General features: G+C 44.6%; 1 protein-coding gene across 2 annotated transcripts; it reads right to left on the reverse strand.

Moving 5' to 3' along the window:
- Position 1: 1 nt before the first annotated feature.
- On the reverse strand, positions 2–21,139 carry LOC115173720 (cleavage and polyadenylation specificity factor subunit 1). Of its 2 annotated transcripts, none has more exons than XM_029732058.1 (35): positions 19,922–21,139; positions 19,213–19,374; positions 19,038–19,065; positions 18,630–18,763; positions 18,353–18,433; positions 18,133–18,281; positions 17,700–17,846; positions 17,359–17,498; positions 17,143–17,253; positions 16,057–16,150; positions 15,762–15,849; positions 15,072–15,224; positions 14,331–14,382; positions 12,511–12,605; positions 12,327–12,401; positions 12,051–12,131; positions 11,292–11,537; positions 10,809–10,950; positions 10,485–10,663; positions 8,422–8,564; positions 8,028–8,220; positions 7,530–7,736; positions 7,310–7,399; positions 7,013–7,168; positions 5,195–5,555; positions 4,984–5,068; positions 4,691–4,832; positions 4,321–4,473; positions 3,881–4,057; positions 2,607–2,673; positions 2,454–2,501; positions 2,163–2,318; positions 1,818–1,947; positions 1,501–1,639; positions 2–1,338 (listed from the first exon to the last, which is right to left on the reverse strand). In XM_029732058.1, the coding sequence occupies exons 2-35, from the start codon at positions 19,354–19,356 to the stop codon at positions 1,291–1,293; spliced, it is 4,434 nt and encodes a 1,477-aa protein (XP_029587918.1). In that variant the 5' UTR covers positions 19,357–19,374; positions 19,922–21,139; the 3' UTR covers positions 2–1,290. The 2 variants fall into 2 exon arrangements, with proteins under 2 accessions (XP_029587918.1, XP_029587919.1); XM_029732059.1 differs by having other exon boundaries at positions 1,283–1,338; positions 19,964–21,139.
- Between the last annotated feature and the right edge of the window lie 935 nt (positions 21,140–22,074).

Consider the following 22,074-nt stretch of genomic DNA (forward strand, 5'->3'; position numbering starts at 1 on the left):
GTTTTTATTTGACCTTTCTTTCACTGGGGTTATATTTGATGGCAGTATGTGGAGGTAAACAGCCTGAAAGTGATTCCTTTGAGGTAAAATTCCTGCTGTGACCAGTCACGATTCATATCTGATTGCTCCTTCATTGACTGATGTTTAGGCACTGAGCACATTCAGGCATTTTAACCCTTCTGTTGTGTTCCCGGTCCAAAATGACCACCCCATTATGAAAATATCTAACAAGTTAAGCTTCTATTTGCTATTTATGGCCTGTAGGCTTCATTGAACTGAGCTCATTTGAGTAAAAAAAAGCATGTATGGATTATAACATACTCAGATGAAACAGTGCTTTTTAACAAGGACTGACTCCTCACCATATAATTTGGTCATTGTGCTGCCACAATGAAGTGTGAGCAAGGCCTCAAAAGTGTCATATACCAGAACTGTGAGAAAAGGTCTATATATTATTGAAACAATGTTGCGATTATGAGAAGGCCAACAGGTATGGTTCCTGTGGAAGCCAAGCAGGTGAGTGCTCAAACACATGCGGGGGTCTAGAAGAGTGTCCATCTGATAAATGGGCATGTGCCTAAACTCCATTTTAGGACCAGTCATTTTTGACAAGGAACACCACAGGTGTACAAAAGTTAACACCCCAAACTTAATGAAAATCAATGTATTTTGTGTGGACAAAGTCATGGAACTTGTAAATGGGTCCAATTCAACCAGAACACAGCAGGAGGGTTAACCTTATGTTGCATTACCTGGATAATAGCACATATAGATTCTGAGATGACTAAACTGCAAACCTGCAGTGAAAGTCATTAATGTTCATTTTAAGGAAATATTGGGTGCGTCGCTCAATCTAATGTATAAAATGCTACAAAACTCCAACTGCGAAAACAAAAGCTTACGCTGCTGAATAAATGACTTTCATAAATATAAAAGGTAAGAGTTTGTCAACTAAATAAAGTGCGCCACCTCCCCTTGGATTTCTTTGGCACTTGTGTAAATGATGTCCATGACAGATTTGTGAGTTACATGTGCGGATCTGAAATTCTTGAGCCTAGAACACCAAAATGATTAGAACATTTTATAAAGACCCATACAATCCCGAATTTATCATATTTTGTTGAAAAAATATTCATAAGAAACATGATTAAACAAAATTGACTAAACACAAACTCACGTTTCCGTACAGAAAATAGATACCAAAAAGTCTCCTTTTCATTTAATATAAAAAAATGGGGGAAGACCCTGTGTCTCACACATGCTGAGGGGGCGTGGTCAAGGATGCTGCTCTCAGAAATGAGCAGTCACCCTGTCAACTTCAAGAAGATCATCCAAGACCTAAAATGGACAGAGGGATACTTTATTCAAATATCTCAACAGTTATTTGCTCCAAGTTGATATGGACTTGGATTTAGCTACATTATTAAGATGCATCGGCTTGCAGAGCTAGTTTTGTCAGAGAACTAGGCCAAAGAAGGGACTAATAATAATAATACTCACTATATCAGAGGTGGTGCCAATCTTCTTGGCCAACTCACTACGCTCCATGGTGCTGAGGTACAGGTACTTGTTGAGCAGCTCTCCATCCAGAATGTTCCGCACCGCGTTCTGGAGCTGCCGCCGGTCAGCATGCAACATCCTGGTGGAACGAGATTCAAAAACAGCATTAGTCTTTACCCAAAGTGTCACATTTCTAAAAAGCCACTTAATGTTGCCTCAAAGCCTAAAAAGTATTTAAGTGTTGCCAACTTAAGATTTATGGGGAAAATACTGATATCCAACCAAAAAAAGTTCAGTGACTTTGTGTGGCAAGTTACCTGAATGCCTTGGGGTTTAATCCTGCGTGGTGTGGCAGCATTGTGGTAAGAGCGTTTTGCAACATCAGCAATCTACGGTAGGTTTTCTCCTGCATGGGCAGCAGCAGCCCGAGGCCTCCATCCAGAGTTGCTGGAGGGACGGAAGAGGATTAGTTACTGCTGAAGCACCTGGAAATCCTCTTTGTAGCTACTAACACCACCATGTTGATCCTTCTGAGAGCAACATACCAAGAGGAGAATTTGATCGCATATGCTGAAGGAAGATATCAGACAACTCTTTATTCACATTACCTACTCCTACCCTCTATCTGTCGATCAAATTACAAAGTAAAAGTCGTGTCCTACCAAACCATGTGATGTGTTTGTTGTCCCAGGCCAGGGTCTTCTTGGTGGCTGTGTCCAGTGCCCCTCGACAGGGCATCCTCCAGAAGGCATTGACATGAGCTCCCACGTTGAAGTCCGCCCTCCTCAGCAGACGCATGCCTCCGAAACTCTCCTTAGCTTCAGCAGGGCGCAAAGTAACACTTCAGTGATCATGATATGGTGGAACTGCAGTTTGTCATCACACATGACCTCTGTCTTTGATATTCTTCATGCTTGTAGGAGAAGTATTACCATGTTTACGTTATAACTCACCTTCAGGCAGATACATGTACACCGACAGATTCTGGTCTCGGTCTGACACTGAAACGTAGAGAAAACAGGTTTACTTTGAGAGGACTAGACATACATAGGCTCTAGCCTGGTAGAGCGTTCTCCTGATTAGCTACCAAAGTTATATAACCTTACCCAGGAATCCCAGCTGGTTGTTATCCACCATAAACTCTACGCTGTAGACCTCCAGAGGCTTGGCATCCTGGGGAACCAAACACCAAAGCAAAACCATTAAGACAGAGCTCCCCAATTACATTCAGACGCGGGCTGATTTTTCCCTGAGTGGAAGGTTGGGGGGCCAGAACATAAGTTGTACACTACAAATTGACCGCTAGAATCCCAAACAGATATAGTATGACAAAAACACAATTTCAAACCTTGACTACATTGGGATACGATCACATATGCCTCTCCATTTAAATGTGGGAATACATTTCCCAAAATAAAACTGAGCTCATTTCCTGGTGATTTTATAGTCTTATGTACAAGAACTAAAATTATATTCACACACATACTAAACAAAAATATAAAACACAACATCCCATTTTTCATGAGCTGAAATAAAAGACCCCAGAGAAATGTTCCATACGCACAAAAAGCTTATTTCTCTCAAATTCTGTGCACAAATGTGTTTACATCCCTGTTAGTGAGCATTTCTCATTTTCCAAGATAATCCAGCCACCTGACAGGTGTGGCATAACAGAAGCTGATTAAACAGCATGATCATTGTGCTGGGGAAAAAAGGCCACTCTAAAATGTACAGTTGTGTCACACAACGCCGCAGATGTCTCAAATTTTGAGAGAGCGTCCACCAGAGCTGTTGCCAGATAATTTTTTAAATTTCTCTACCATAAACTGCCTCCAATGTCGTTTTAAAGATCTGGCACTACGTCCAACCGGTCTCACAACCGCAGACCACGTGTAACCACACCAGCTCCACATCCGGCTTCTTCACCTGCGGGATCGTCTGAGGAGGGGGGGGTGCTGAGGAATATTTCTGTCTTCAATAAAGCCCTTTTTTGGGGAAAAACTAAATGTTGATTGGGGAAGCATGCATTAAGATAAGAGACTCAAACACTGGCATGAAGAACGAACATGAACGACCCTGATCATTTAAACATCCCCTCCAGCACAGCACTGCTCTCTAGAAGATAAACTCAACACAAGAAACCCTGGGATCCCACATGGGAACACAAGAAAAAAAACATAGTACTTTCTTTCATTCATGAACAGAAACACTCATCTGGGATGTACAGTTAAATCCATAAACAACAAACTAACATGGAACAAAACCCCTCAGAATGACAAATCAGAAGAGACTAAATCACGTGTTACTTGAACACAGTACTTTGAAGTTGACGCTTTCCCTGTGTTACTACTAAAGTAGTTCTGTAGCCTTGCCGTCTTACCCTGCTAATTAGCGACAACGTCTTACTCTCAGGCTGGTATCTGAGCAGAGAGATGCTCTTCATGACGTCAGCTGCCAGGATAAAGTTCTTGATGCTAAACATCTGGTGGATGTAAAGCTGGGTGTCGATGAAGGCCATGCCTGTCAGGTCATTGTCCTTCAGACTCCACAGAAAGATCTAGACAGAGAGAGGAATAGACAGACACGGTGAGCACAACCAGGACTTTGTCTCAGGGTTACAGGAGAGATGGTTGACATACTGTACTTGTGCTCCTTCTTAAAATAATGGCTAATTCAATAATATCAAAAATACATTCAACTGCAACATGTTGGCCACACAATGAATACAATGTAAATGGGAACAGAATTATATTGAGAGGTGGGTGGGAAATGCATCTAGACAGACATCTGTAGTGGTATAACCAGAGGTGGGTCTGTCACCTTCTGTCCGATGGCAGAGACCAAGTATCCGCTGCAGTGACACAGAGCTGTGACCGGTCCCTTCTGCTCCTTCTCATACAGAACCTTGAATTTGTTCTTCGTCAGGGGCTGACCCGGTTCCGGGACCACCTCAATCACATCCAGGATCAGGATCTGGACACAACATTAGAGAGAGAAATAAGTCAACACTCAAATCAACATCGTGATTTCAAATGGCATCGTCTACCTGTCGGTCCTGAGTTTCCTGGCCACCTGACCCAACTAGGAAAAACTCTGGACCCCTGCTTTAGACTATAACTTAGAGCATAAAACTTGGGCCTGGAGGTATTCCTGGCTCTAGTCAGTAGTTAGAGTGGTGTTGGTGACTCACCCGACCCCTACAGGTGACCTCCTCCCCCTGCATGAGACAAGTCCCGGCAGCTACGTATCCCTTCAGCCCAGACACCGTCTCCTGACTCCTCAACGCCACAGTCTTCATACACGTCACATGTTCCCACTCCTCCAGGTCAATCCTGACCAATATCACATAGGGAGGGAGGTCACAACAGACACCCAACTGCTGTGGCGTAGATGCTTCAATATAAAATATGCTTCAGATCTATAATGAATATGCCTCATGTTAGAGGCTATGCTCCAGATAGCTGCAGTAGCTACAGTTGTTACCGTGTGTTAGGGATGGCCTCCCAGCTGACAGGAGATATGAGCTGAATGGAGAAATTCTCCTGCTGAGGAGGAATGTAGCGTTCGTCTGAGGAGAACACAGCACCAAGGAATTTTAAAATGGTGGAGGAATGAATAAAGGAACGAAGAAATAAACCAATGAGAAAATGAAACGCACGTCATGGAGACAGACTGATGCATATACTGGTCCCACCTCTGTCTATGGTCTCAAACTCCTTCTCCTCTCCGGTCATTCTGGGGATGCGAGTGCAGGGGTCCTTCACGCTGGTGCACACTGCATACACCTTGGACTCTACATGGTAGGACACATAGTGAACGGTGCACCTCAGAGGAATCTTCCTGACTGGCCAGGGGGCGTCATACGACAGGTACGTGGGTAGAACACTGATCCTCAGCTCGCCCTGCTTGTTGAAGTAGAGGAAACCTTTAGGGCAGTTGATGTTGTGGAAGGGGGAGAAGGACTCGATTGGTCCGTCGATCGTCATGGGGTGGAGCCTCATCGCCCCCCGTGATGTCACCAGCATCCAGTGAGGGGAGGGGCCACAGATGAACACCTGACACCCAAACCAGAAAACGACACATGAGAACACACAGAACTACAGTAGATATAGAGTCTGTGTGCACAGCAGTACCTCTCCAACATTTATCTTGCAGGGAACCTGAGTATCCAAAAGTGTACCCCTTGTTACCCATGATGTACAGTGCATTCGGAAAGTATTCAGACTTATGTTACAGCCTTATTCTAAAATGGATTAAATAGCCCCCCCTCCCAAATCAATCTACACACCATACCCCATAATGAAAAAGCAAAAATAGGTTTAGACATTTTTGCAAAATTATTAAAAATAAGAAAAGTAAATATCACATTTACATAAGTATTCAGACCCTCAGTACTTTGTTGAAGCACCTTTGGCAGCAATTACAGCCTTGAGTCATCTTGGGTATGACGCTACAAGGTTGGCACACCTGTATTTGGGAAGTTCCTTCCATTCTTCTCTGCAGATCCTCTCAAGCTCTGTCAGGTTGGATGAGGAGTGTCCCTGCACAGCTATTGTAAGGTCTCCAAAGATGTTAGATCGGGTTCAAGTCAGGGCTTTGGCTGGGCCACTCAAGGACATTGAGACTTGTCCTGAAGCCACTGCTGCATTGTTTTGGCTGTGTGCTTAGGGTCGTTCTCCTGTTGGAAGGTGAACCGTCACCCGAGTCTGAGGTCCTAAGTGCTCTGGACCAGGCTTTCATCAAGGATCTCTCTGTACTTTGCTCTGTTCATCTTTGCCACGATACTGACTAGTGTCCCAGTCCATGCCGCTGAAAAACATCTGGAAGGTTCTCCCATCTCCACAGAGGAACTCTGGAGCTCTGTCAGAGTGACCATCGGGTTCTTGGTCACTTCTCTGACCAAGGCCCTTCTCTTCCGATAGCTCAGTTTAGCTGGGAGGCCAGCTCTAGGAAGTCTCTCGGTGGTTCCATACTTCTTCCATTTAAGAATGATGGAAGCCACTGTGTTCTTGGGGACCTTCAATGCTGCAGAAATGTTTTGGTACCCTTCCCCAGATCTGTGCCTCGACACAATCCTGTCTCGGAGCTCTACGGACAATTCCTTCAACCTCATGGATTGGTTTTTGCTCTGACATGCACTGTCAATCTTATATAGACAGGTGTGTGCCTTTCCAAATCATGTCGAACTGAATTTTACACAGGTGAACTCCAATCAAGTTGTAGAAATGGAAACAGGATGCACCTGAGCTCAATTTCGAATCTCATAGTAAGGGATCTGAATACTGACGTAAATAAGGTATCTGTTTTAAGTGTTTTAAACATTTGCAAACATTTCTAAAAACCTGTTCTTGTTTTGTTTTTATTAGGTAGTGTGTGTAGATGTATGAGGAAAACATTTAATTCATTTCAAAATAAGGCTGTAACGCAACAAAAATGTGGGAAAAGGGAAGGGGTCTGAATACTTTCCGAATGCACTGTGTATATATAGTCTCGTAGGAAAATAACGTCTTACCCCAGAGTAGCCTGAGATATCCTCAAAGTATCTGAACCTGGCCACGCGACCTTTGACCACCGTTGGCCCCTCCTCGCTGAGACCAGCCTGACCCTCCGCCTTCTTATCTTTCTTCACCTTCGACTTCTTCTCCCGGAAGTTGATGTTGTGGGGCATCTGAGACGAGACAGGACAACAGTTAAAAGATATAAATCATCAGTGTTGAATAGGAGTTTTAGGACTGGTTTCCCAGACACAGACTAAGCCTAGTCCTAAAAGTTGTTGACTTGGCTTGTCCAATGGCCTTGCTCTTCTTACCTTCTTGAAGCGGACCTTCAGGTTGCTCTGAGCCTGCTGCTGGTCATATGGGAACGCTTCATATATCAGAAGCTCCTGTTCAACATGGACCTGAGGAAAGAAACGGAACATACAGCCAGATATATCTAAAGCAATTTCCAAAATTTGAATCAATTAAGTACTACTGCTACATATTCTAGTGTTCAATCATTCTACTTTAATACCTGTACTGAAAACTCACCAGCAGGTAGGGTCTGCAGTGGTTGTTGCCGAGCGACACCAGGGCCACCTCTTTGACCAATGGGATCTCCCCCTGTCGTGTCACTTCCTCCTTTTTCCCCTCCCCCTGGGCTGCTGATTGGCCGGCGGAGCTGTCAACCAACACTCTCTGGCCAACAGGGAAGTTCTTGACCAGGAACACCAGTCTCCAGTCAGGTAGCTGGTAGATCTAGAGAACAGGAGGAAGTGGTTTTACTATAGCTCTGTTGTGTAGAAAAGGTTCCCGTCGGTTGCGGTGTCACTCATTACTATGGCCACGGAGTTCCTGTGAATTTCTGTTCCCAGGCTTTTATCCAACCTCTAAACAGCACCATGGTATAAATGTTGGCTTTTACCACAGTTAACAAATGTGTAAATTATGTGTATTGTGTAAATTATGTAAACTAAATGATTACAATACAATGTGTATTGATATAGCTATTGTTAATATGATGCTGATAAACTAGACATTGATCCTGACCTCCATGACACCGTTCTCGCGGACCATCATGCACCAGTGTGTGGGTTCAGCTCGTCCCAACCTCCCCTCGGACCCCCCACCCAGGGCCCCAGAGGAGAGGCGGTAGCCGGGGTGGGACTCGTCTTTGGTGGGGGTGATGCCTGCTGGGTTACAGTCTCCATACAACATCTCCTCCTCATCATCCACTGTGTTACTAAAGAGGAGACATGGGAGAGAGGTTTACTGCTAAAGTCTGAGGTGAGACAGTGCCTTCACTGACTACGAAACGCCCCCCCAAATAAAATTTAAAAAAAGTGTCCATGGGGAAAGTTGGTATTGCTCTCATTCTTCAGTTTAAAACAATATACTTTATTCAAAAACATCCTACCTGAGGTCCTATATGATTGCCTCTTACCTGAGGTCCTGTAGAATGGTCTCGGTCTCTGATTGGCTCTTGAACATGCTGTCTTGATCCTCAGTGTGACAGGTCTGCTTGTTCTCTGTGGTGAACATCCCGCTGACGTCACGGAACGCACACAGTGTGATCACACGGGGTTGCTGTAGGGGAGAGAGGGTCACCAGTCCGACAATCGGGTTGTGTTGTAATACTGCCTGGCTTAGTTGTGCAGTGCAGGATATGACCATGACTCACAGCAGCTATGTGGTTTCTGCAGGGCCAGGCTGTAGTGTAATGTGTTGTTATGTAGTGTCGTATCAGTGACTCACAGCAGCTATGTGGTTTCTGCAGGGCCAGACTGTAGTGTAATGTGTTGTTATGTAGTGTCGTATCAGTGACTCACAGCAGCTATGTGGTTTCTGCAGGGCCAGGCTGTAGTGTAATGTGTTGTTATGTAGTGTCGTATCAGTGACTCACAGCAGCTATGTGGTTTCTGCAGGGCCAGGCTGTAGTGTAATGTGTTGTTATGTAGTGTCGTATCATTGACTCACAGCAGCTATGTGGTTTCTGCAGGGCCAGACTGTAGTGTAATGTGTTGTTATGTAGTGTCGTATCAGTGACTCACAGCAGCTATGTGGTTTCTGCAGGGCCAGGCTGTAGTGTAATGTGTTGTTACGTAGTGTCGTATCAGTGACTCACAGCAGCTATGTGGTTTCTGCAGGGCCAGGCTGTAGTGTAATGTGTTGTTATGTAGTGTCGTATCATTGACTCACAGCAGCTATGTGGTTTCTGCAGGGCCAGGCTGTAGTGTAATGTGTTATGTAGTGTCGTATCAGTGACTCACAGCAGCTATGTGGTTTCTGCAGGGCCAGGCTGTAGTGTAATGTGTTATGTAGTGTCGTATCAGTGACTCACAGCAGCTATGTGGTTTCTGCAGGGCCAGGCTGTAGTGTAATGTGTTATGTAGTGTCGTATCAGTGACTCACAGTTGCTATGTGGTTTCTGCAGGGCCAGGCTGTAGTGTAATGTGTTATGTAGTGTCGTATCAGTGACTCACAGCAGCTATGTGGTTTCTGCAGGGCCAGGCTGTAGTGTAATGTGTTGTTATGTAGTGTCGTATCAGTGACTCACAGCAGCTATGTGGTTTCTGCAGGGCCAGGCTGTAGTGTAATGTGTTATGTAGTGTCGTATCAGTGACTCACAGCAGCTATGTGGTTTCTGCAGGGCCAGGCTGTAGTGTAATGTGTTGTTATGTAGTGTCGTATCAGTGACTCACAGCAGCTATGTGGTTTCTGCAGGGCCAGGCTGTAGTGTAATGTGTTATGTAGTGTCGTATCAGTGACTCACAGCAGCTATGTGGTTTCTGCAGGGCCAGGCTGTAGTGTAATGTGTTATGTAGTGTCGTATCAGTGACTCACAGCAGCTATGTGGTTTCTGCAGGGCCAGGCTGTAGTGTAATGTGTTGTTATGTAGTGTCGTATCAGTGACTCACAGCAGCTATGTGGTTTCTGCAGGGCCAGGCTGTAGTGTAATGTGTTATGTAGTGTCGTATCAGTGACTCACAGCAGCTATGTGGTTTCTGCAGGGCCAGACTGTAGTGTAATGTGTTGTTATGTAGTGTCGTATCAGTGACTCACAGCAGCTATGTGGTTTCTGCAGGGCCAGGCTGTAGTGTAATGTGTTGTTACGTAGTGTCGTATCAGTGACTCACAGCAGCTATGTGGTTTCTGCAGGGCCAGGCTGTAGTGTAATGTGTTGTTACGTAGTGTCGTATCAGTGACTCACAGCAGCTATGTGGTTTCTGCAGGGCCAGGCTGTAGTGTAATGTGTTGTTACGTAGTGTCGTATCAGTGACTCACAGCAGCTATGTGGTTTCTGCAGGGCCAGGCTGTAGTGTAATGTGTTGTTATGTAGTGTCGTATCAGTGACTCACAGCAGCTATGTGGTTTCTGCAGGGCCAGACTGTAGTGTAATGTGTTGTTATGTAGTGTCGTATCAGTGACTCACAGCAGCTATGTGGTTTCTGCAGGGCCAGGCTGTAGTGTAATGTGTTGTTATGTAGTGTCGTATCAGTGACTCACCGCAGCTATCTGTGGTTTCTGCAGGGCCAGGCGGTGGGTCTTGCCCATGTAGGAGTCGGTCTTCAGGACGAACATGGTGACCACTCCGTCGGCCGTCATGATGACCACATAGGGGTCCGCTACGGAGCACTGCACTATGGGAGAACCCAGGTCCACCGGGATGAAGTGCAGCTGGGTCACTGGAAGGAACATCAAATCAAAATGACTTCTAAAGCCCCTTTAGTTGTCACAAAGTGTTTGACAGTCAGTGAAAGAGAGGATGAGTGACGGGTAGGGACAGAGGATCATGGATTATTTTATTGAAAGACGGACAGATCTCGCTACCTCCTTCCAGTAGCCGTATGCCCATGGGGGAGACCTGGATGATGTATTTGTTGTCTCCGATGTTCCCAGCGAACACAGTGGGCCCCTGGGTGGCGAAACCACTGGTGTCCAGCTCCATGATCTCCTGGCCCGTCTGCAGGATCTAGAGAACCACACAGGAGGGGTTCCAGTTACCTTCAATAGGCCTCAATCATTACCCTTAACTCAATCAACATTACAGACTCAATCTAAACATGCTGGAGCACTGTAGGAGAGGAAAAAGCTCCCTGTCAGACTGCTGCGTAGAGCGGAATGTGTCTAGGGGTGCAGTGTGTACTGTACTGCGTAGAGCGAAGTGTGTCTAGGGGTGCAGTGTGTACTGTACTGCGTAGAGCGAAGTGTGTCTAGGGGTGCAGTGTGTACTGTACTGCGTAGAGCGAAGTGTGTCTAGGGGTGCAGTGTGTACTGTACTGCGTAGAGATGTGGTGGGAGGTGTGGGTGTACCATGGTGGAGTCCTCTCTGCTGAGAATCAGGAAGCCATGTTTTTTCTTATCATCCTCCACTGGCGCAGGCTCCGTCTTCTCCTCTTCTTCCTCAGGGGTCTCACCTTCTCCCTCAGCTGCAGGGGGCTTATCTTTCTCTTTGACTTTCTCCTTGACTTTCTCCTTGACCTCATTGGAGATGACAGTCCACATGTCATGGCAACCTGGCAGCTCAAAGGTGGTGACCACCTGGGGTCGGATGCTTCTCTGGGAGGGGCCAGGACAAAAACGATCATCAGTGATCCATAACAGAACAATGACCCCTAGGAGCAAGTGACCACCTGGGGACTGATGCTCCTCTGGGAGGACAAGGGCCCACACAAAACAGTCATCAATAACCACAGAACTATGGCAAGAGGGAATAACTGAATCATCCACTCTCAAAGCTGACACTGAAAATATAAGCTCTTCACATTGTTTTTTTTAATCAGTGCAGTCATTTATAAGTCTTCACAATGTTCTTTCCATGAATGCATGTATAAGTGTGTCTGGGTGGTTTATAAGCTGCTCCATGGATCTCTGAGGCAGCAGCCCTGGTAAACCCAGAGTGGTTATTCTCTGTAGCACCGTCACTGAACCTGAGGTAGACAGACCTCGCCACCACAGGTCTTAGAACAGTGCATCCACAAGCATGCACTTGCACAGAAATACAAAAGACAGGCTGAGTAGAGTATTTAACAGGCTGAGTAGAGTATTAACCAGGCTGAGTAGAGTATTTACCTGAAGCACAGACAGACCTCCGTTCTTCCCAAAGCCAGAACACACCACTATCTCCAGGTCAGGTTCTGGGTTGGTCTGGAACTGTGGACACAGAAATACCACAGTGCTTAATGTGTTTTACTGTTTACATAGCAACAGCTTGAGAAAATACCTTGGTAGAGGAATTAGATATTGATCAGCTCTTTCACAAATAGAACACAGGACCGGAAAGACTCTTAAAAGGTTAGAAACCTCTTTTGCGAGGGTGATCTGGAATGAAAGAAAGTGTTTAAGTACCTCTTCAGAGAGGAAGGCTGGTTCCCCCATGGACGCACCAGCACAAGGTCCGATGTTCAGTATGCTGTCACACACCTGGAAGCAAACATACCAAAACCATATTGTAAAGACTGCAATAACCAAGACTAGAGTAATAGGAATAATGAACTGATGAAGCTTCAACTGGGGTAACAAGGGGTCCTACCTCAAAGGAGTAAGTGGCCAACTGTGTGCCAGATGCCGCCTCGCTCCCGTACACCTCAATTTCATCCACCTCATCAGGCAGTTGGTTCTTACCAGCTGGATACGGGACATGGGAGGAAACACGTCGTTCATAAATATAAGAACATTATTATAGATGACCTTATCACCTTAGTTAGTTCCATACATTCAGTGCATTCGGAAAGTATTCAGAGCCCTTGACCTTTTCCACATTTTGTTACGTTATAGCCTTATTCTAAAATTGATTAAATAAAAAAAGTTACATCTTCAGCAGTCTACACACAATATCCCCAAAATGACAAAGCGAAAACAGGTTTTAAACATTTTAGCAAATGTATAAAAAAATGACAATTAAAAATTACCTTATTTGCATAAGTATTCAGACCCTTTGCTATGAGACTCGAAATGTATCTCAGGTACATCCCGTTTCCATTGATCATCCTTGAGATGGTTCTACAACTTGGAGTCCCCCTGTGGTAAATTCAATTGATTGGACATGATTTGGAAAGGCTCACTCCGGTCTAGATAAAGTTCCACAGTTGACAGTGCATATCAGACCCAAAACCAAGCCATGAGGTCGAAGGAATTGTCCGTAGAGCTCTGAGACAGGATTATGTCTAGGCACAGATCTGGGTGAGGGTACAAAAAAAAAATGCAGGCAGCATTGAATGTCCCCCAAAAACACATTGGCCTCCATCACTCTTCAATGGAAGAAGTTTGCAACCACCAAGACTCTTCCAAGAGCTGGCCCCCCAGCCAAACTGAGCAATTGGGGGAGAAAGAACCCGATGGTCACTATGACAGAGCTCCAGAGTTCCTCTGTGGAGATGGGAGAACCTTCCAGAAGGACAACCATCTATGCAGCACTCCACCAATCAGGCCTTTATGGCAGAGCTGCCAGACTGAAGCCACTCCTCAGTAAAAGTCACATGACAGCCAGCTTGGAATTTGCCAAAAGGCCCCTAAAGACTCTCAGACCATGAGAAACAAGAGTATCTGTTCTGATGAAACCAAGATTGAACTATTTGGCCTGAATGCCAAGTGTCACATCTAGAGGAAACCTGGCACCATCCCTGTGGTGAAGCATGGCGGTGGCAGCGTCATACTGTGGGGATTTCTTTCAGCGGCAGGGACTGGGAGACTAGTCAGGATCGAGGCAAAGATGAACGGCGCAAAGTACAGTGAGATCCTTGATGAAAACCTGCTTCAGAGCGCTCAGGACCTCAGACTGGGGCGAATGTTCACCTTCCAACAGGACAACAACCCTAAGCACATAGCCAAGACAACGCACAATTGGCTTCGAGACAAGTATTTGAATGTCCATTAGTGGCCCAGCCAGAGCCTGGACTTGAACCCGATCGAACATCTCTGGAGAGACTTGAAAATAGCTGTGCAGGGACGCTCCCATCCAACCTGAGAACTTGAGAGGATCTGCAGAGAAGAATGGGAGAAACTCCCCAAATACAGTGTGCCAAGCTTGTAGCGTCATACACAGACTCGAGGCTGTTATCACTGCTTCAAAGTAAAGAGTCTGAATACTTATGTAAATGTGATACTTCAGTAATTTATTTTTAATAAATCAGCAAAAATGTCTAAAAACCTGTTTTTGCTTTGTCATTATGGGGCATTATGTGTAGATTGATGAGGGGGGAAAAAATATTTAATCAATATTAGAATAAGTCTAACCTAACAAAATGTGGAAAAAGTCAAGGGGTGTGAATACTTTCCAAAGGCACTGTATGTAAAGAAGGGTAATATGCAAGACACAACCAAGACATTGTAATACACCAACTGTCCAAATACCTGTCAACTTGGTAGAGGAATCACCCCTCTTCTTTTTACTAGGAGGTTCCTCCTGGAATTATCATCAAGGTCATTATGCAATTTATATCAGAATACACACATAGGAATGTGTATCGGCAATTCATTTAGCATTTCTATTTACAAAATGGACGACGGGCAGCAGGTAGCCTGGCGGTAAGAGCGTTGGGCCAGCAACAGAAAAGACGCTAGTTCGAATCCCCGAGCCAACAAGGTGAAGAACCTGTCGATGTGCTCTTGAGCAAGGCACTTAACCCTAATTTGCTCCAGGGGCGCTTTACTACTATGGTGGTTGACCCTGTAAAACACCACATTTCACTGCACCTATCTGGTGCATGTGACAATAAAACATTTTTTTCAGGGGTGAACGGTGAACATGTGACATCGTCACATATCATGTGTCATATTTCCACATCTGCTAGTCAAAGAACAGACACAACACCAGCTGAAGTGCTAAAAATGTGTTTATAGGTGGAACACGAGCACGGAAGCTATTCAAGGACAACGACTGCTACTTGTTTTTGAAACCACAAAATGAATCCTCTTTTGGCGACGTCAACATCCATTTACAACTGGCTACATTTTGAAGCTCAAACTGATCAATTATGCCTCAACTAATCTATGGAATCTTTACATTTTTGACAGAATCCCACACAGCAATATGCCACAAGGACCAGACAGAGGAGAATATCTACATATGAACTCAAATCCAAACCAACTCACCTGCTTCTCCTCATCGGTCTCCTCTTCCTTCTCTTTGTCCTCCTCCGCTGGTGGTTTCTCTAGATTCTCCTGGTACTTCTCTGTGTATTTCAGCAAGAGGCTGTTTCCCAGCCGGGACCCCAGGAACAGATACCCAGGCTCCATGGTCATCATCTGGAGGGGACGAGGGACAGGGGTGAAGGGGAGGAGAAGCTCTATGCTTCCACAGCTCCATGACCAGTTCTCTCTTGGCCAACGGCTGGCAGCAGACTGTGAATATCACTGCACTGCTCTCTCCAACACTAAGTGGATCTGTGTGTACACCAGCCCTTCTTTGCCAAAAACTCTAATGCGCTCTCTTCCCCCTTGCTTCCCTCTTTCTCTCCCCCCTCCCCCTTTCTCTCCCCTCCCCCTTTCTCTCCCCTCCCTCTGTACATGAGTTTGCGCATAATGCAGTAAACTGTCAAGCAAGGGCTGCTGTCAGCACATATTATCTCTCTCTCTCTGTGTGTGTCTGTGTGTGTGTGTGTGTGTGTGTGTGTGTGTGTGTGTGTGTGTGTGTGTGTGTGTGTGTGTGTGTGTGTGTGTGTGTGTGTGTGCAATGCGTCTGGAACGGCATCCGTCCATAAGACTTACACCGGTCCCCATAGTAAACTCACGCTGCCACCCACCCACCCACACACACACACACACACACTGTATGCTACTTACACAGGTGGTGAGGACGCTGGCAGCAGCCTTGTCCAAGTGGAAGGCCCGGACACTCCTCATGCCATCAGTGATCAGGGTCAACACATAGCTGAGGAGAGGAGACAGGCACAGTGAAAGCATGACTCTTACAAGGTCATGACAGAATACAATGCCGTTCCAGCTGTAGTTATTTATACTACGCCACACCAGTTGGAGGGCACAGAACATTGCTTTAACAAGGTCTAATTAAGCATTTACGGTAAATAAATACACACAGCTAATAAATCCCAACACAACTGTTCTGTGCTCTACTCACATCTCTCCTCCTTTCAGAGAGATGACCATCTTGTCAGAGCCGATGAAGGAGGACTGGGAACAATCTAGAGTGATTTTCACCTCCTCCTGTATACCTGAAACACCAACACGCAGCCTTATTAGAAGACAAAGGCGCATACATGCTTCCGACACGTTATGAAGCTTTTTACCTGCAGGTATATTGCAGCTTAAGCACGACTCCAACACCCTCATTAAGTTTGCTGACGACACAACCTTGGTAGACCTTATCACCGACAACGATTAGACAGCCTATAGGGAGGTCCGAGACCTGGCTGAAAAAGGAGGGCCGAATACGCCCCCATTCACGTCGACGGGGCTGTAGTGGAGCGGGTGGAGAGCTTCAACTTCCTTGGTGTCCACATCATCAACAATCTATCATGGTCTATTCAACGCCTGTTCCCCCTCAGGAGACTGAAAAGATTTGGCATGGTTCCCCAGATCCTCAAAAAGTTCTACAGCTGCACCTTCGAGAGCATCCTGACCGGTTATATCACCGCCTGGTATGGCAACTACTCCAAAAGACTCTTTAACAGCTTCTACCCCCAACCAATAAGACTGCTGAACAATTAATCAAATGGCCACCTGGACTATTTGCATTGACCCTCTAGTTGCAATTGTTTTTTTATTTTTATTTTTAACACTGCTGCTACTCGCTGTTTATCATCTATGCATAGCCACTTTACCCCTACCTACATGTACATATTACCTCAATTACCTCAACCAACCTGTACCTCGGCACATTGACTCAGTACCGGCATCCCCTGTATATAGCCTCGTTATTGTTATTTTGTATGACTTTTTATTTTACTTTAGTTTATTTAGTAAATATTTTCTTAACTCTTATTTTCTTACAACTGCATTGTTAGTTAAGGGCTTGTAAGTAAGCATTTCACGGTAAGCATTTCACCTGTTGTATTCGGCGCATGTGACAAATAAAATTTGATTTGACCGAACGACTTTCCTAGGCATGGTATACATTTCTTAGAAATATTAACTAGGCTGCTTTGCTTTCTATATGGAGTGAGCTTGAGAACAATGTGTACCACTGTCCTCAGTCAGTACTTACGCAGGGGGAAGGCGGTGGTCCCTGTGGTCTGTGTGTTGAGTGACACTCCATATGGAGGAACACTCTGGTTGAGGTATAACAGGGAGTTGACAGCAAACACCACCACACCACCTAGAAACACAGCAGGAATACATTCATGTGATCTCTAAACTGATCATACAAGTCTCCATGTGTAACGCTGAACATACAGTATGAACCCAGTGAGTGAGGGATTACCGATGGGCTTGGGCACAGCCATGACCTGTGTGCAGTCAAAGGGCAGGTTGCTGAGGGACCAGATGACAGGGTGAACCTTCTGCATGATGTTGAGAGAGATGGCTACGATACTGCAGGTGTCCTGTCTCACTGCTACACGCCTGGAGGAGGAGGACATGGTCAGAGACTAGAGTTACACACCACAATATTACCAGTCATAAACAGGTCTGAAAAACATCCAACAAGGGGGGTTAAGTTCCTAGCCTTCTTCATGTTAACTCGTCCGCAGACTTTTGTTTCGGGGGGGAGGACTCCTTAGACAGATGGAACAGAGAGGACACGTGCTGTTGTGATGTACTAACCCAGGCCACGTCTGGTTGGGCTCATACAGGATGAGCAATGTGGGCTCATAATAACCGTGGAGGAACTTCATATCTACGATGTTCAGAAGCTTCTCATCCAACTCCCGGACATCTATGATGTAGCTGGGAAGAAAGCTCGACTTGGGCCTGCATGTGTGGTAAAAGAAAAATACGAGGCAAGATGGCTGATGATAAATCCTCATATCCAAAACCCATTAAAAAAAACGTATTACAACTCAAGTGTTTAGTTTATTTGATAATAAACGTGATTTTATTTGATAATAACCTACGTGCATTGCTATAGGTATCCTAAATATCACTACAAGATGCTATGGATTGTAGGACTCGCTGGGAAAAAAACGGTGGCAAACATTACTGAAGGGACTATCGTAGCTAAATAAATCAAACAATGAAATTCAGTATGCCTGCATACCCTTCCACTACTCCCTCCTGTTCGTCAGTAAGTGTGTCCTTTCTGAATGGCAGCACCACCAGCTGAGTTCCATACACCAGCATCACAGCACAGCGGTTCTCTGGGTCCACACGGACCATGGGGATGTGCAGGTTCTGGACAAACCCATCCTAGAGATAGAACAATTATGGATTAAGATACAACTTTGGATGTTTTTCAAGCACAGTTCATTTCCTCTTACCCTCAGCTCTGGCTCCTCAAAGAAGTGAAGCGAGAGAGTCTTCAGATCATGTGTTCCTGGATCATACTCCACCACTGACAGCTGGAGTAAACACAACCAGGACATCGTTAACAGCAGTCAGAGACATTTTATCGGGTAGACTGCTTGCACCTACTACATATAGCTACTGACACATGATCAATTGATATTGAAAGAATAAATTAGGCCAAAGTAACCTGGAATATGAAAGCTGTGAGTTTAGGATTAGTAAAACAATCGAGTAAGACGTCTCAGGTACCTTAGCATCTTTGAAGCTAAGCAGGAGAGCGTCTCTGTTGGCTCCTACTAGCTGAACAGAGGCCATGGACATGACGTTACCGAACAAGGAGAAACAAGCCACCTGCTCAAGCTTCTCCTTACGACTCTTGGCATCTGCAGAGGACAAGGAAGAGACCAAGGAAGTGTCAAAGAAGAAATCAGGTGTCAGAGATGGTCTGAAATGTTGACACGTGTCTAAGGAAGGCTGACAACATCATAATAATAACTAGTGGTTCACTAGTCTTTCTAAACAGACAGGTTGCATCCCACAGTATTACCAGTGTTCCAGCATAGTGGAACTGTTGCCTAGCCCCTAGGTCTCAGATTTCCACCGGACTAGCTCTTCTCATCAGAATGTTGCTAGAGTGCAAGGCAGTTTTGGACATACCTGGTGATTTGTCTGTCTTTGAGGCATTCTGAAATATGAAAAAGAAAGAGGTGAACATAAACTGGATTTCAAGAAGTAAAATATGTCCACGACAGGTAGTTACAATCTTTGTCATTGTACTTTTTAAATCAGTGATCGAGAAATGAAAGAATAACATAGCTAAAAGTGCCTTGACCTCCACATCGTGAATGATCCTGTAGACGTAAAGCTGAGACGTTCCAGCGACGACCAGGTTTTTCTCCACGTTGGAGATGAAGTTACAGTAGACAGAGAACTCGATGGCGGTGGGGGAGTGGGCTTGGCGGTATACGGCATACATCCTGCAAGCCCTCAGCACCTTAACGTTACAGCAGAGATCAGTTATTAGCCTATGTTCGGTTTTTATCTGGACAAGCATTTATTAGAAGACACGTCTATGGATATTGCACCAGTAACGTTACTACTTAGCATGCTAGAATAAATAGCTACGTTGATACTTTGTAAGGTTACACTGTGGATCAACATATTGGTGTCAGGTTTGAATACAATCCAGGCAGGGAGGATTGTTAGCAAGCTGGTAGCACAGTGGTTTACAGGTCAATGAAGATGATTTTAGCTGGGTCGCGTGTCTACTTGCGTCGACCCGCAACGAGCCAAACAATGTATCGTTTTAGGAACGAAGCACGTCTTCTACTTGCTGTTACTTTATTTGGGAGAAAACTAGCTACAGTATCTTTCCAATGAGTTAGGCATCTAGATATGTAGCTAAATAGTTTTTTTTAAATAACGTCGGTTAGCTAGCTAATTAGCATAGCAGTTTGTGTTACTTGCTAATTAATGCTCCACTCGCGTCTGTTAGCTAGCTTAGCTTCAAGGTGTTCCAGTAGTTTATCACATAAATCTACCTATCATGAATAAGCTACGATAGTTTCCAGTTTGAGTCTTGCCTTTCACTTTTATTACAGCATAATTCATACGCTCCAATTGCAAAAAAATAACTGGCTTTAGTTATTTTCATTCAATCATTTCCCAGACATCCATTCGACCAACGTGAGCAGCTAAACTGAATTCGGCAAGAAATAACGACCACACCACACTAGTTCCTATCTTTATAGAAAAATGTGTGTCCGGATTGAAATCTCACCATGTGTGCTTTGCAGCTGTGTACATAAATATGACACGACACGTTTAATTTAACACAAATCTTCAATTACAGCCACCTTTTTACAAAATAAAAAAGGAAATGTAAACACCATGTCTCAGAGGGAATACAATCAATATAAAACTAAGGCAACATAAGTAATGTAACTGTTTGGCTTTGCCAGACATATTACCAGTTAACTGCATACATTTCACAAGTAACATTCCATGTCACACCACTGACGGTGCGTTGTTAAACTGAATATAAACATGAAACAATATCGTTCCAAACTAACTATTACATTCATCTAATTTATATGATTGAATTGAAGTGCACGTATGACAATTGTATTATTGATATGGATAACAATGAGTATTTGTAATCATTATACAGTAGGAGGCTGCTATAGTGTTGTCTTAGAAATAAACAGTAGCGGCGTAAACACACAAGTTACAAAAATTCTATTAAGATGCATATTAAGTGCTAACACCCGAGAAGCTGGTGTTCGGAGGACATATTGGCATGGGTGTTCTTATGCATCCTGTTTCCATTGATCATCCTTGGAGATGTTTCTAGAACTTGATTGGAGTCCACCTGTGGTAAATTCAATTGACTGGGCATGATTTAGAAAAGGCACACACCTGTCTATTTAAGGTCCCACAGTTGACCTTAAATAGACACCGTTCAAAAGATTGGGGTCACTTAGAAATGTCCTTGTTTTCCATGAAAACATACATGAAATGAGTTGCAATGAATAAGCAATGTAGTCAAGACGTTGACAAGGTTATAAACAATGATTTTTAATTGAAATAAGTGTCCTTCAAACTTTGCTTTCGTCAAAGAATCCTGCATTTGCAGCAATTCTAGCCATGCAGACCTTTGGTATTCTAGTTGTCAATTTGTTGAGGTCATCTGAAGAGATTTCACCACATGCTTGCTGAAGCACCTCCCACAAATTGGATTGGCTTGATGGGCACTTCTTTCTTTCAAGCTGCTCCCACAACAGCTCAACAGGGTTGAGATCCGGTGACTGTGCTGGCCACTCCATTATACACAGAATACCAGCTGACTGCTTCTTCCCTAAATAGTTCTTGCATAGTTTGGAGCTGTGCTTTAGGTCATTGTCCTGTTGTAGGAGGACATTTTCTCCAATTAAGCGCCATCCACAGGGTATGTCATGGCGTTGCAAAATGGGGTGATAGCCTTCCTTCTTCAAGATGCCTTTTACCCTGTACAAATCTCCCACTTTACCACCACCAAAGCACCCCCAGACCATCACATTGCCTGCACCATGCTTGACAGATGCATCAATCACTCCTCCAGCATCTTTTCATCGTCTCATAAATGTTCTTCTCCTCAAACTTAGATTTGTCTGTCCATAACACTTTTTTCCAATCTTCCTCTGTCCAGTGTCTGTTCTTTTGCCCATCTTCATCTTTTATTGGCCAGTCTGAGATATTGCTTTTTCTTTGCAACTCTGCCTAGAAGGCCAGCATCCCGGAGTCGCCTCTTCACTGTTGACGTTGAGACTGGTGTTTTGCAGGTACTATTTAATGAAGCTGCTATTTGAGAACTTGAGAGGGGTCTTTCTCAAACTAATCACAATTGTACTTGTCCTCTTGCTCAGTAGTGCACCGGGGCATTCTACTCTTTCTATTCTGGTTAGGGCCAGTTTGCGCTATACTGTGAAGGGAGTAGTACACAGCGTTGTACGAGATCTTCACTAGTCTTGGCAAATTCTCTCATGACGAGTTTCAGAAGAAAATTATTTGTTTCTGGCCATTTTGAGCCTGTAATCGAACCCACAAATGCTGATGCTCCAGATACCCAACAAGTCTAAGGCAGACAGTTTTATTGCTTCTTTAGTCAGAACAACAGTTTTCAGCTGTGCTAACATAATTGCAAAAGGGTTTTCTA

Source organism: Salmo trutta, chromosome 34 (genome assembly GCF_901001165.1).
Source record: "Salmo trutta chromosome 34, fSalTru1.1, whole genome shotgun sequence".
In the NCBI taxonomy this organism is placed as follows: domain Eukaryota; kingdom Metazoa; phylum Chordata; class Actinopteri; order Salmoniformes; family Salmonidae; genus Salmo; species Salmo trutta.

Excerpts from the sequence above, each read along its gene's own strand:
- LOC115173720 (XM_029732058.1), bottom strand. The coding sequence starts at position 19,356 with ATGTATGCCGTATACCGCCAAGCCCACTCCCCCACCGCCATCGAGTTC. Across the intron at positions 12,132-12,326 it reads CAGCCTTCCTCTCTGAAGAG|TTCCAGACCAACCCAGAACC; the intron begins GTACTTAAACAC and ends CTGTGTCCACAG. Across the intron at positions 10,664-10,808 it reads CATACGGCTACTGGAAGGAG|TGACCCAGCTGCACTTCATC; the intron begins GTAGCGAGATCT and ends TGTTCCTTCCAG.